The sequence below is a fragment of the Rosa chinensis genome, chromosome 7 (assembly GCF_002994745.2).
Source record: "Rosa chinensis cultivar Old Blush chromosome 7, RchiOBHm-V2, whole genome shotgun sequence".
In the NCBI taxonomy this organism is placed as follows: domain Eukaryota; kingdom Viridiplantae; phylum Streptophyta; class Magnoliopsida; order Rosales; family Rosaceae; genus Rosa; species Rosa chinensis.
This window is the reverse complement of record NC_037094.1, coordinates 17,914,672-17,928,198: the sequence shown is the minus strand read 5'-3', so window position 1 is coordinate 17,928,198 and position 13,527 is coordinate 17,914,672. Positions and strand designations below refer to the sequence as shown.

Here is a 13,527-nt window from a genome sequence, read left to right as displayed (position 1 = left end):
TTTACCAAACACTTTGCCACTGCTTTTGCTACTGAAAACACTTATAAAAAGCCAGTTTACCAAACACTCAACTACTTTGCTTTTCAGCTACTTATTCTCAGAAATAAGTAAAAACCAGCTTTTCCTCAAAGAACAGCTATACCAAACGTAACCTAAAAGCTTGCACAAATCTCATTTTCATAAATTTAAGAAGCAAATCAATAAAAAAACTGGTGCTCATAATTTTCAGATACCACATGTGATGTGACCAATGTCGATATCAAATTCAACTATCATTTCTCTCCGTCAATAATTTAGAATTTAGTTTCAATTTCTATACAAACAGTTCAATAATTAACAAATGATGTGATCGACATCAATTAGATGAGTAAATCAAAATTCTGTACAAGTACTATCTTTTGACATGGACAAAAAAGTCACATTAGAGTCCAAAATGTGTTAAGAACTGAAGATGACTCCTCCAATAGAAATTGGCCAGCACATTGGTGCATATATCTCAACTAGATTAATGAATTCGAAGAAATGTATGTCATGTAATCTATTGATAGTTAAATTGAGGATCAAAATGATGAAAGTGTACTTTCAAGGTTAGAGTGCGTGATAGAACTAAAGCGATAAGAGTAAGGGCACGTTACGAGGGATAGGATGAGACTGGACTGTCTTATCTAATGTAGAACAACTTATTCCAAGTTTGGAAACAACATGGACTCTTTTAAATGAGACTCCACAATCCCAAAAATACTCTAACACCAGCTGCCATAGAGACACCAAAAACCATGGGATTGTGGTTCTGCTCTTCCCTTCAGTTCGCCCCATCTATTACTTCATTCCCAAACCCCCACGGTGGCTCCGCTACTCCCACACCCAAGCAGACCCAGCTCCCACCGCCAATGGCCTCTTCACCATCCTCGAAAAATCGAACGGTGATGAATCCTTTGGTTTCACAGCTCTCTAATTATAAAATCATCTCTCTGATCCAAGAGCATCCGACAAACTTTTAATTGTATTTTCGAATCTTCATCTGAGCCACCCAAAGATTGAAGTTTTGCGTCAATGTGTCATTCGACAGTGATTAACATGTTCTTGAGGGATGAAATTTTCTGGGGGAGTACAAAGATTGCGAGATTCAAAATGGGTATGATGCATTTTTTGTGCTGATAAATGAGTATGATAAGTCAAGCATTGCCATGTAAGGTGTTTGGGTTGCTGAGTGAACTTTGAAAACAGAGAAAAGGTTTCCTCTTCGTTTTCAAAATGTTGTTCTTAAATAAATAGAACTTCACCCAATTTGAAACATTTGGTTATAATGGCATTACTGAGCATTGGAATCTCAATTGACAATGCCAAAAATTCGAACTTTACAAGCTATGTTCTGTGTGCTGTAACTTTCAGCAATCTAGTGTGGAATGAATGTTACTAGTTCTTGCCTTCTTGGGATTTTTCATTTTAAGAAGAGTTTATAGATGGATTTGTGATTGCATTGTTTGATTGTTACATTTCCACAGGTCTAGTAGTTAATACGGAGTCCCATCTTTGTACTTAGAATTGAAGGTTAGAGTTTTGATGAGTTTCTCGATAGTACAACAACCTTTGTCCCACGCAAGAACAAACTTGAATCATGGCTTAGTATAGCATAGACCAGATTATAGGAGTCCAGGACTATTATAGAAAATAAGGACGGGTACAAGTGAAACAAACACTACCTAAAACTGTAAAACAAAGAAAAATCCCATATTAGCAATGAAATGTTGTCCCTAATCCTCTCAATCATATTATAAAACTGCACATTGCATTAAAAGACTGTCCTACTAAGTGGGAAGTTGGACTCAGAATATCGATTCGATTATAATACGGATACTCGGTTTCTCTCATCAATGATTTATCACCAGGGACCCCTGCCTTCATGATCAACACCTAATCCTATTCCCCACAAAATAATATTAATATTGTTAGTGTTGTGTCAATACAAGAAACATAGAAAAGAGCTCATGGCATGCATGGCAAAAATTATTGTCATAATTAGTAGGGGATGAACCCCTTAATGATTTACTCTGTTTTTTTTTTTTTTTGATGACAGATTTACTCTGTTTCTTTTCTTGGAGCTAAATTGGTAACGTACTTTAAAGAGTAAGAATTAACACTTGTTATTAAAAGAATGATACTATTGGAGTACGTGTTGGGTTTCCCCAAATATAAACCACTAGTGTTTCTTATGCACAAATGATTATATCAAAAGACTTCATATCCATTTAGTGATCTGGCTAGTTCACCAGTTATTTTCAGAGATTGTGTCAATCATAGAATCAAAACATAAAGATCTCCATTGACCTCATCAGCGGATCGATCACACCTTCCAATCAACATTGTCGTCCATAATTAATATTGATAATTAGGGACGATGAGTATTTTATAATAAAGACTCAAAGATGTCTTTAAATTAATGGTTAGTTAATAAGGGTGTTTAAAATTTATATATTATAGTGTTGCTTCTATTTTGAAATTGAATGAATCTCTATTACTTTATTTAAAAAAATAAGATAATTTGAAAGTCATTAATAAGCCCTTATTATATTTACTAATTTAAAACTGTCCTAATAATTATTTTCATGTTTAGTCTATCATTCGCGCGCTATTCTAAAATTATTATCTCACAGAATTTCAAAAATTTTAAAAGTAAATTTTTATATTACATAAACTAAAAAAAACTAAAAAGTAATGAAGTTAAGGTGAGAATAACAGTCACCGACAATGATTATTAATTTTGTTATTTGGGATCACTATATGGTAAACGGTAAACCCATGTCTCTCTCAGCAATTCTCACATGTGGAAGTAGTGAGGCATTTCTTTAATTAGTCTCCAGATGTACAGTCTCGGATGGGATTAAATGTGAGGTCACTCCTTATATCACGATGCCAGTGCAATTAATAAATTGATTAATCATTGGGAGTTGAGACCCTTGCTAGTTCGATTTCATCTTCTAAGAACATTTCGCATTTAAATTAAGAGAGATAGAGGAGGTGTAAAGCACATGCAAGCTGGATACAGATTACATGATCGAAAGAGAAGAAGATTAGGATTTGGAGCTTCAAACATGGATTTTATTCCCTCCAATATATTTCAATTTGACCAAGCTTTAGACCATGACGGTGAGCTGTTGCGGATCTCTCGTGTTCCCTGTGTAGAACACAAAATCAGAGAGAATCATGCACACCCACTCCCGCACCCACTGAATCCTCCTCCTAATCAAAAGGAAGATCCTCATAACTATGATCGTTTCATGAGCTTTAGCCAGCCGAAGCGAAAAGCATCCATCACTTTTGGTGAGATAGATGCTGATCAAAACCCAAAGGAGAGCAAGAAGGTAAAGAAGATCATGCACAGAGAAATAGAACGGCAACGAAGACAAGAAATGGCCACCCTTTATGCCAATCTACGATCTCATCTCCCTCTTGAATATCTCAAGGTATGCCCTTTTCTGATCTCTTGCTAATATTCTACATTGATCAAGCATGATTTTTCTTTAATCGAGTTTTACAGTTTGACAGCAAAAAAAAATCTTATTCTTGTTTTGGCTTCAGGGAAAGAGGTCTATATCGGATCATGTGCACCAGGCCGCTAATTACATAAAACATATACAAAAGAATATCGAGGAGCAGCAAAAAAAGAGGGATGAATTGAAAAAACAACACAATATTTCAGGCTCTAGTACTGCAGTAGTGGAAAATTCGCAGTGTTCATCACTAATGGAGGATTCTGTCATATTGGTCAGACCAGCTTGTATAGGAGTGGAGGTAGCTGTGAATACTCCATTGAAACAAGGGCTTCCTCTTTCAAGAGTGATTGACATACTGGTTGCAGAAGGACTTAGTATAGTGAGCTGCAACTCGGCCAAAAGAAATCAACGGTTGCTTTATACCCTTGAATCTGAGGTACTGTAATCAAATTAATATACCTTTAGCACTTTTGCTACCTTTTTTCTTTTTCTGATTCTGCGGCACTTACATGTTTGAACTGTCATCAATAGGTGAGTGATGGGGGAGGCATTGATATTCCTGAGCTCCAAAACAGATTGATAAAAAAATGCACTTCTGAGCCTGGCTTCAAATAAGGTGCTCGATCGCAAGGAATATTATTAATTACAGTCCTTTTTATCCTTTGTCCAAGTTTGGTGTGCTATGCATGTTTGTATATATCCAGGAGGGTTAGTTCTTCGATGTTTGATCATGTGCGGTTGAATATGATTTGCAAAAGTTGTTGTGCGGAAGCGTAACAAATAAGGTATTGATATGAATTCTAGAGTAACAAACAAAGTAAAAGAAAGCAATCAATAAACAAACCACAAAGAACTCCAAGATTTATAGTGGTTCACTCAATCGGTGTGATTGAGCTGCATCCACTTTCGGAACCAGCAAGATATTCCAGTATGATCAATTTAGATAAACATACAATTAGAGTTTATAGACAACTCTCTCTACCCAAATCCCCAATACACCCAAACCTATTAATTCCGATCTCTTCTTGATTCAAATAGAGAAGAAGAAAAATATACTTACTTCTCATAGCACAATTGTGTGTGTATATATATATATATATATATATATATCTCTACAATTGTGCTATTAACCTAGCATATGCACTCGATCACATGCATAGTCTTCCTAAAGGCATATCACTTGGGCCAAGCCCATCAAGTGGAAGCCAACATTAACAATCTCCACCTTGGCTTCACTTGATACAATAAGATCACAAGTAGAATATCATATACCAATTTGCCTCTCCGACATCCCGTAGGGTAAATCAAACGCTACGACCACCAATCAAGTTCAAGTAATGCTTGAACTTGCTCAATGGAACTGGGTTAGTCAACATATCAGTAAGGTTTTCTTCAGTTCCAACTTTCAGGAGCTCTATATCACCATCCTCCACCAATTGATGAATCTTGTGAAATTTGACGTTGATATGTTTAGTGCGAGCATGAGTAACCTGGTTCTCTGCTAAATGAATAGCACCCTGATTTTCACAATAGAGATCTACATAATCTTGAATTATCCCCAAGTCCTTAAGCAAATCACGAAGCCAATTTGCTTATTTTGCACCCTCTGTTACCATCATGTATTCAGCTTCTGTAGTCGACAAAGCAATAGCAGATTGCAAGTTCGACTTCCAACTCACCGCTCCATTAGCAAGAGTAAACACATAAGTTGTAGTAGATCGACACTTATCCATATCACCTGCGAAATTAGAATCCACATATCCAATAACACACTGACTCGTCTTATCCTGCTGAAACACAATTTCAAGATCCGCAGTACGAAGAATATACCGTATAATTCATTTCACTGCTTGTCAATGGCCTTTACCTGGGATATGCATATATCTGCTCACCACACTTAAAGCCTGTGAAATATCAGGTCTAGTACACACCATACAGTACATCAAGCTACCAACAGCACTAGCATAAGGAACTTTAGCCATATATTGCATATCATCATCAGTGCTAGGAGACATATATAGTAGATTTAAGCTTGAAATGAGAGGTAAGAGGTGTAATTGCAAGTTTAGATTTATTAACCATGCCAAACCGCTGTAATATTTTCTTCAAATATTGTTTGTGTGACAAACAAACCTTGCCTTTCGATCTATCTCTTTCAATTTCCATGCCCAAAATCTTCTTAGCTTCTCCCATGTCATTCATTTCAAATTCACCACTCAACTGTGATTTTAATTTTTCAATCTCCACCTTGCTCTTAGATGCAATTAGCATATCATCAACATATAAGAGCAAATAAATGAAGGTCCCATCATGTAGCTTGCGAAAGTAAACACATGGATCATAAAGACTCCTAATTTACTTCTGACCAAACATAAATTTATCAAACCCTTTATACCACTGTCTTGGGGAATGTTTCAAACCATACAATGATTTATGCAGTTCGCAAACCAATTTTTCCTTACCAGCAACTTTGAAACCATCTGGATAGTCATATAGATCTGTTCTTTCAGTTCATCATGTAAAAATGCAGATTTGATATCAAGCTGTGTTAACTCAAGATCAAACTGTGCAACCAAGGCTAATAGAATACGAATAGAAGAATGCTTCACAACTGGAGAAAATACCTCATTGTAGTCTATTCCTTCCTTTTGTGCATAGCCTTTAGCTACCAATCTAGCCTTGTACCGAGATCCTTCCTTTTTAGCAAACACCCATTTGCAGCCAATTGCTCTCTTCTCATGTGGTAACTGGACCAACTCCCAAGTCTTGTTATTGTGAAGAGACTTCATCTCCTCAACCATTGCTTTTTCCCACTCTACACTATCTGCATGTATCACAACTTCTTCATAAGTAGCAGAAATTTCTTCTTCAGTAATTGAAAGTGCATAAGTTACCATATCATTTAGCCAAGCTGGTTTTGTAGCATTTCTTTGTCCTTTTCTAAGTGCAATAGGTCCATGTTGCTATGGAGACTCTTGAGCTTGAGCCTCTACTTCAATACTTGAATCTTCATTTATTGAATCATCTGACTCAACTGTAGGACTTCCTGGATCAATCAGAGTTTCGTCAACTTTTTCTTTGAACTCCACCTACTTCAAACTCTCTATGGTCATCTCCTGTTTTTGAGAATCGGTTTGCTCAATTTGATTAACCATAATAACCTCATCAGATGTTACATCTCTGCTTACAATAACTTTCCTCATATCAGGACACAAAATCCTAAATCCCTTCACACCATCATTAAATCCCAAGAAAATAGCTTTCTTGGCTCTCGGGTCAAGCTTGCTTTCCCTGACATGAAAATAAGCAGGATAACCAAAATTATGTAAGTAATGATAATCAGTAGCAGGTTTTCCACACCATACCTCTATGGGTGATTTTCTCTCATTTGTAGCAGTATGCAACCTATTGATGAGATGGCCTGCATATGTAACTGCCTCAGCCCAAAACTCTTTGCCTAATCCAGCATTAGACAACATATACCGAACTTTCTCCAATAAAGTATGATTCATGCACTCTGCCGCCCCATTCTGTTGTGGTGTCTCTCTAATTGTGAAGTGTCTCACAATGCCCTCATCTTAACATAACTTCAAGAATGGATCAAACTTGTATTCACCACCATTATCTAATATAAGCCTCTTAATTTTTGAACCGTTCTGAGTCTCAATTATCTTCTTCCACTTTACAAATATATCTAAGACTTCATCTTTATGCTTCATGGTATACACCCATACTCTTCAAGAGAAATCATCCACAAAAGAGACATAGTGGTGCTTAACTCCCAAAGATGCAGTTTTGGTAGGTCTTGGTAGGTCCCCACACATCTGTGTGAACATAATATAGAGCGCCTTTAGTCTCATGAGTTGCAGTACCAAACTTCACTCTAGTCTGCTTTCCTAATACACAATGTTCACAAAATTTCAATTTGCAAGTCTTTATACCCTTTAACAAACCTTGCTTTACTAATCCATGCATTGCTTTCTCACCAGCATGTCCAAGAAGCATATGCCATAATCTGGTAGTATATGCGTCATCAGTAGTCTCAAAAATTGATGTTTCACTTGTCACTATACTCCCTTGTAGAAAATACAAGTTTCTATCTCTAGTACCTCTCATCATCACAAGTGAACTGGAGACAACTCTAGCAACTGTATCCTTCAATGTAATTGTGAGACCCTTTGATTCTAAAGTTTCCAAAGAGATAAGATTTTTCTTCAAGTTTAGAACATACCGAACATTTTTCAATTCTCTAACAACCCTATCATGCATTTTGAGATGAATTGTACCAATCACTCTAATTCTGCAAGGACTATCATCTCCTATCAAAACTACTCCACCATTTACTTCTCTTAAAGTAGTTAACCATTCCTTGTTAGGACATATGTGGTGTGTACAACCCGAATCCAAAGTCCATTTCTTAAAATAATCAAGTGCGGATGAGCTTGCTAAAGCAAAATCAATCCTATCATCTTCAAAATCATCAAAGGTAGATGAACAACTCAATGCGAAACCAAAGTCATCATCATCTTCAGATTTTACAACATCCACTTCAGAACCCTTCTTGTCTCTAGTCTTCAACTTGGGACAATGTTTCTGCCAATGCCCCTTTTGGTGACAAAAGGCACACTTACCTTTTGCAGGAAATATGCCCCTTGACTTGGAACGAGAATTACCTCTTTTTCCACCAAATTTTCTATCATTAGATCTTCCTCTTGCTACAAGTGCTTCATCTGTCACTTTTTGCAATTACTTCTCTTTCTTTCGACACTCATTATTTATCAATGAATTACACACATCATCAAATTTCACAAAATCTTTTCCATGCAACAAAGTTATAATCAAATACTCACACTCATCAGGAAGATAATTTAGCAAGCACAAAGCTTTATCCTCATCATTAATTTACACATCTAAATTAGCCAAATATGCAAGTATCTTATTGAAATCACTAATGTGTTCAGACATAGAAATAGCTTGTTGATAATTGAATCAGAAAAGTCGCATCTTCAAGTGAAACCGGTTTTCAGCACTCTTGATCATATATTGGTCTTCCAATTTCTTCCACAACTCTATTGCCGAAGTTTCCTTCATGATAAAGAACTTCTTATCCTTTGCAAGACACAATTTGAAGCCCAATTATTAATCTGCTTCCACTCCTTCTCACTCATATCTTCTGGTTTGTCTTCAAGAGCTATATCCAATTCTTGTTGACACAAGACATCCATCATCTCACACTGCCACATGCCAAAATTGTTTGTTCCATTGAACTTCTCAACTTCAAATTTGGCATTGCCAATTGATGGCCTAGTAGTCGAAGATGAACCTGAACTTTTCTTTTTATTATCACCCATTGAATGCAATCAATACTCAACTCCCAAAATCAAAATTGGAGCTTTGATACTAGTTTGTTGTACGTGTGGAAGCGTAACAAACAAGTATTGATATGAATTCTAAAGTAACGAACAAAGCAAAAGAAAGTAACCAATAAACAAATCACAAAGAATACTAAGATTTAAAGTGGTTCACTCAATCGGTGTGATTGAGCTACATCCACTTTCGGACCCGGCAAGATATTCCACTATGATCAATTTAGAGAAACATACAACCATAGTTTATGAATAACTCTCTCTACCCAAATCCTTAATACACCCAAACCTATTAACTTTCTTCTTGATTCAAATAGAGATCGAAGAAGAAGAATACTTACTTATCATATACAATACATAGCATCACCAACACCTAAGCTCAAGAAGCTTCAACTATGGAGTAGCTAAGTCGCCAACAAAGAGATCGAAGAGGGCACAAGGAGTAGTATTCAATTACCTCTATATCATTAATCAATGCTACCTCTTGTGTAAAGCTCCATTATCAAATGTACGTGAAGAAGTATTACTCTCATGCAGGTTGGCCTTGGTTAATTTCCCCCTTAACTTGTACATGTATTTGTTGTTTCTTCTGATACTTGGTTAACTTTAATTTCTAACTAGTTCCTTCTTTGCCAGTTCATGAACTGATAATATATGATCTGTACTAAGCTTAACAACCTCATTAATAATGTTGAAATAATCAGATGATTTTATCTCTGTTGAACAAGAAGATAATCTTTCATACTTGCCTGATAGTTGATCAATACTAGACTAGTAGACTAGATCTATACCGATATGTTGGTGTCATAATGCAGCTCCACATATAATTAATCACAAAAAAGTACCATTTATGATCGATCACTTATATCTTTTTCTTTTTGGTCTGAATCTTATATAATTTCTGTTTTAATGTTTAATGTACGTATGTGCTTAAAAATAATTGGTGCTATAATAAACTTCCACTGTAATGTCAGATGATGGAGCTAGAGTCTGACCTAGCTTCCTATCAATATTCTCAGGTACCTGGAGTGACAAAAAATTATATGAATGTTTGAACTCTTCATTTGATGACTTTAATATATAGCTAGATATATAAAGCAAGGGAGAATATCTTAATGAGAGAGTGTAATCAAGGGTTGAGGAACTGGATTAACATTCAATTGAGGAAACCAAAAGAAGCCAGTGATATAGTTTATTTGTGCTAGATTGTATGTAGACTAATAAGTAATCGGATCATTGACTAGAATGGTGAGCTCTTGATCAGCTGTAAGGTTAACAAAATGACATTCGATGATGTTATCCCTTTCAAATCTACTATGCTGTATTAGTTTTCAGCATATATAACCTAATGCCAATTTCATTATGCACCTCTTAATCTCTATAGCACCTCTGAATCCCGCATTTGTGACTTCGGTCTAATCTGCCCTCCAATTTCTCTTTTACTCGAATCTGTTCATTGATATCACCAAACATAAACCAAGCTTGTACATGCATCATGTGAGAAACATCTCGTGCATGTTTCCAGATTCATATGTAATTTACAGTAAACTAGTTCTCATGCTTAATTTTGCTTATTTTCTATATATATCATGTATAATTAGTTTTGATTAGCAGCCAATCCACTCAAACAGTTCAGATTCACTTTGATTATGTAACTATTTCATGGTTATGAACATTTTCCTTCATTGTTCTGCGGCAATATGTGAAGGGAGCAAAAGAAAATTGCTGCAATCTGCTGGTATATGATCATAGTTCAGGCTGCAAATAATAACATTCCCTGATCTCGATCGAATAATGTCATGGCCGCATCATAACCAATACTTATCCAGTATGTATATGCACTTCTAATTCTATTGAAAGCACATGCAGTCAGAGATGGAGAACTTTAATTCTTAATTAGATAGCTTCGCATGCAGATAATAAACCCCAGGGTTCAGTACCAGATCGAGAACTTTTACTCTAACTTGAACTGCATTTACAGTAAATGAATCAAAATTGCCAATTTGATCGATGAGTTGATTTCTATCAGCTAGCCTAGCTAGCGAGGAAGTTATCAGGCGTAGTCTTCTTAAGGAGTTGGGAAACAATTTAAAACGGGTACAACATAGTGGGAGCAATAGACCCCTCAACCCTAATTTCCTATAAGATATCTCATCCTAGTTTCACATATGCACTTGTTCTCTCAACTTATAACATAACAAATTCCTGCCTGCCGGCTGCGCTGTATGTATCCCCACTTTATTAGTTGTGATTGCTATTGTTTGTCCAACGGGCAGCTAGAAACAACAGGAAACAACTTGAATTGTAATCCTTGATTATTCCTTCTTATTGGTTTAGTTTCAAGTTCTCACATTCTAATTTTATTCATTCAAAAGCTTTTGAGGTTTCTAGCTATAGTATCTCTTTCCATGATCAAGATACTCTCAGTAACTAGAAGATTATGGATAAGGTGGAGGGAATCATAATTGATACCCTTTTCTCTGCTGTTATCTAATTAATCAATTGTAATGATATATATAGAGACACACACACTTCTAGCTTAGTTTCATTCCTTTTATAATATTGTTTCTAGGACTTATATAGTGAGACAACTAATTCATATTTTCATTAAAAAATGTACGACCCAACACCCCCTTATATTTATACACCAATTACCAACTTATATATTTCTATACCTCACGGTTAAAGAAAAGTAAAAGAATTAATTGTGATAATGAAAAAGTTATTCATATGACAAAAATGCTCTCTCTTCTCTCGAGAGCAACCCTAAGGCTGCAATCAGCCTTGATTGGCGGTGGCAGTGCTGCAAACTCCTTGACTCTCCACAAAGAGGATTCTCAGCTACGCAATGGCTCGGTAAATTGGATTTGGAAGGGTGGCAGAGCCTCTCTTTCTTCTCCCCTATTTGGCGGCGATGGCGATTGGTGTTGATGGTGCCTCATGATGTCAGTTTTAAATTGGGCTCGTCTTCTGGGTGGACCGAAACCTCTTATGGTGATCAGCTTGGTTGCGAAGGTGGGAGTCTTCTCACCTTCAACTTTGGTGCTTGTGTTGGGCGATGTGTGATGGGGACTCGATGATGGCACGGTAGTGCTACTCAGGTTTATTGTTCAGATCCGATCGGGGGTACCTTGGATTTTGTCTCTGTTTTGGTGGCAGTGAGTGATACCAGTGGATGGGTCACGTGCCTCTGGATGGGAGGCTAGGCGGCAAGATTCCTGGATTGAGCTTTCTGATCCTGCAGGATTCTGGGCTAGTGTGGCGGCAAGGCAAAGCTCCCTGCTCAAGTCGAAGGATGCAGTAGATGGGCCTCTTGGGCCTTGAACTGCTCTATGTGCCTAGTTTTGGGCTCACTGATCTAGGGTTTCAAGTGAGCTAGATTAGCCTTTTGCTATGGGGTTGGATAGATTGGGTCACTATGACCCATAGTACTGTTTAAATATTTTTGAGTCACAAAAATTAGAGCCCTAGTTAGTTCTATTTTATGTCTGCTTCGAGATTTCTTGATTTTTGTTAAAATAATTGTGCATAGATTTTCTAAAAGGTGAGTGTACTTGAGACATTTTGGATTTTTATTCTTCTATAATAGGGATTTTAGGAGCATCTGAAGAAAGATTCTTTCAGTCGACCCCATATGGTGTTTCGTTTTTGTACTGCTTGCTAAACTTAATGAAAGAGCTGATCTATTTCGATAAAAAAAAAAAACTTTTATATTTCTATTGTATTCTACCGATGTGATATATAATTCTTTTTCGAAGATATATAGATTAGTGTTAGCAAGGCTAAAACCATATGTAGATATGTGATATTTTGCTTTTTATTTATTTATTTGATAATGAGTGCGTCTACATATATATTATTCAATATGCTCTCTATAAGGATTATTGTTATATGGAGTCAATGTCTTTTTATATATGGAGAGAATTATAATGGAAACATCAATTACAATAATGAAGTAAATGTTGATTGAGCTCTAATCGTAATTCCTTGATTCCCTCTTCGTCAGTTACTTTGACAAAGGCACATAATGTGTTTTTCCTTTAACACTCCCCCTTGTACCAAGTCAAATATGAAATGGTGCATGAATTGTTGTCTCACTAAAAACTTTGTCAAGTAACAATAAAAACTCTGTGGGACAAAAAATAACACATTGGTCTACATTTGAAGATGACATGTATGTGTTAGACTCTCCCTGATGTCTACACCTCCCCCTGATCCTTACATTATTCAAAGAAGCTTGGAAAACCTTCGCATTCCTATGTCTTTCACATGTCTCTCAAATATGGCTTTAGGCAATGATTTGGTAAACAAATCCGCCACATTCTCCTCATACCTTACTTAATTCACTTGAATCTTGAGGAGGTCTTGTTGTTGCTGATTGTAGAAAAAATTTGGCGATATGTGTTTTGTATTATCATCCTTGATATAACCTAGCTTCATCTATTCGATGCAAGTTGCATTATCTTCATAAATACAAGTATGCTCTTCAATGGTAGAACTCAAACCACTAGTCCCTCGAATATGTGTAATCTCGAATATGTGTAATGATAGCTCTTAACCATATACACTCATGAACCGCCTCATGTAGATCAATGATCTCTGAGTGGTTTGAGGAGGTATCCACAAGTGTCTTCTTGGTTGATCTCAAAGATATCCCTATGTTCCCA

At 36.3% G+C, this 13,527-nt stretch overlaps 1 protein-coding gene across 2 annotated transcripts; it reads left to right on the top strand.

Annotated features, from left to right (window-relative positions):
- The first annotated feature begins 2,974 nt into the window (after window positions 1-2,974).
- LOC112175125 (transcription factor bHLH120) lies at window positions 2,975-9,483 on the top strand. 2 transcript variants are annotated; one of them, XM_040512220.1, is made up of 4 exons: window positions 2,975-3,464; window positions 3,580-3,930; window positions 4,026-4,110; window positions 9,178-9,483. In XM_040512220.1, the coding sequence occupies exons 1-3, from the start codon at window positions 3,030-3,032 to the stop codon at window positions 4,107-4,109; spliced, it is 870 nt and encodes a 289-aa protein (XP_040368154.1). In that variant the 5' UTR covers window positions 2,975-3,029; the 3' UTR covers window position 4,110; window positions 9,178-9,483. The 2 variants fall into 2 exon arrangements, with proteins under 2 accessions (XP_040368154.1, XP_024168554.1); XM_024312786.2 differs by lacking the exon at window positions 9,178-9,483 and having other exon boundaries at window positions 4,026-4,346.
- The last annotated feature ends 4,044 nt before the right edge of the window (window positions 9,484-13,527 follow it).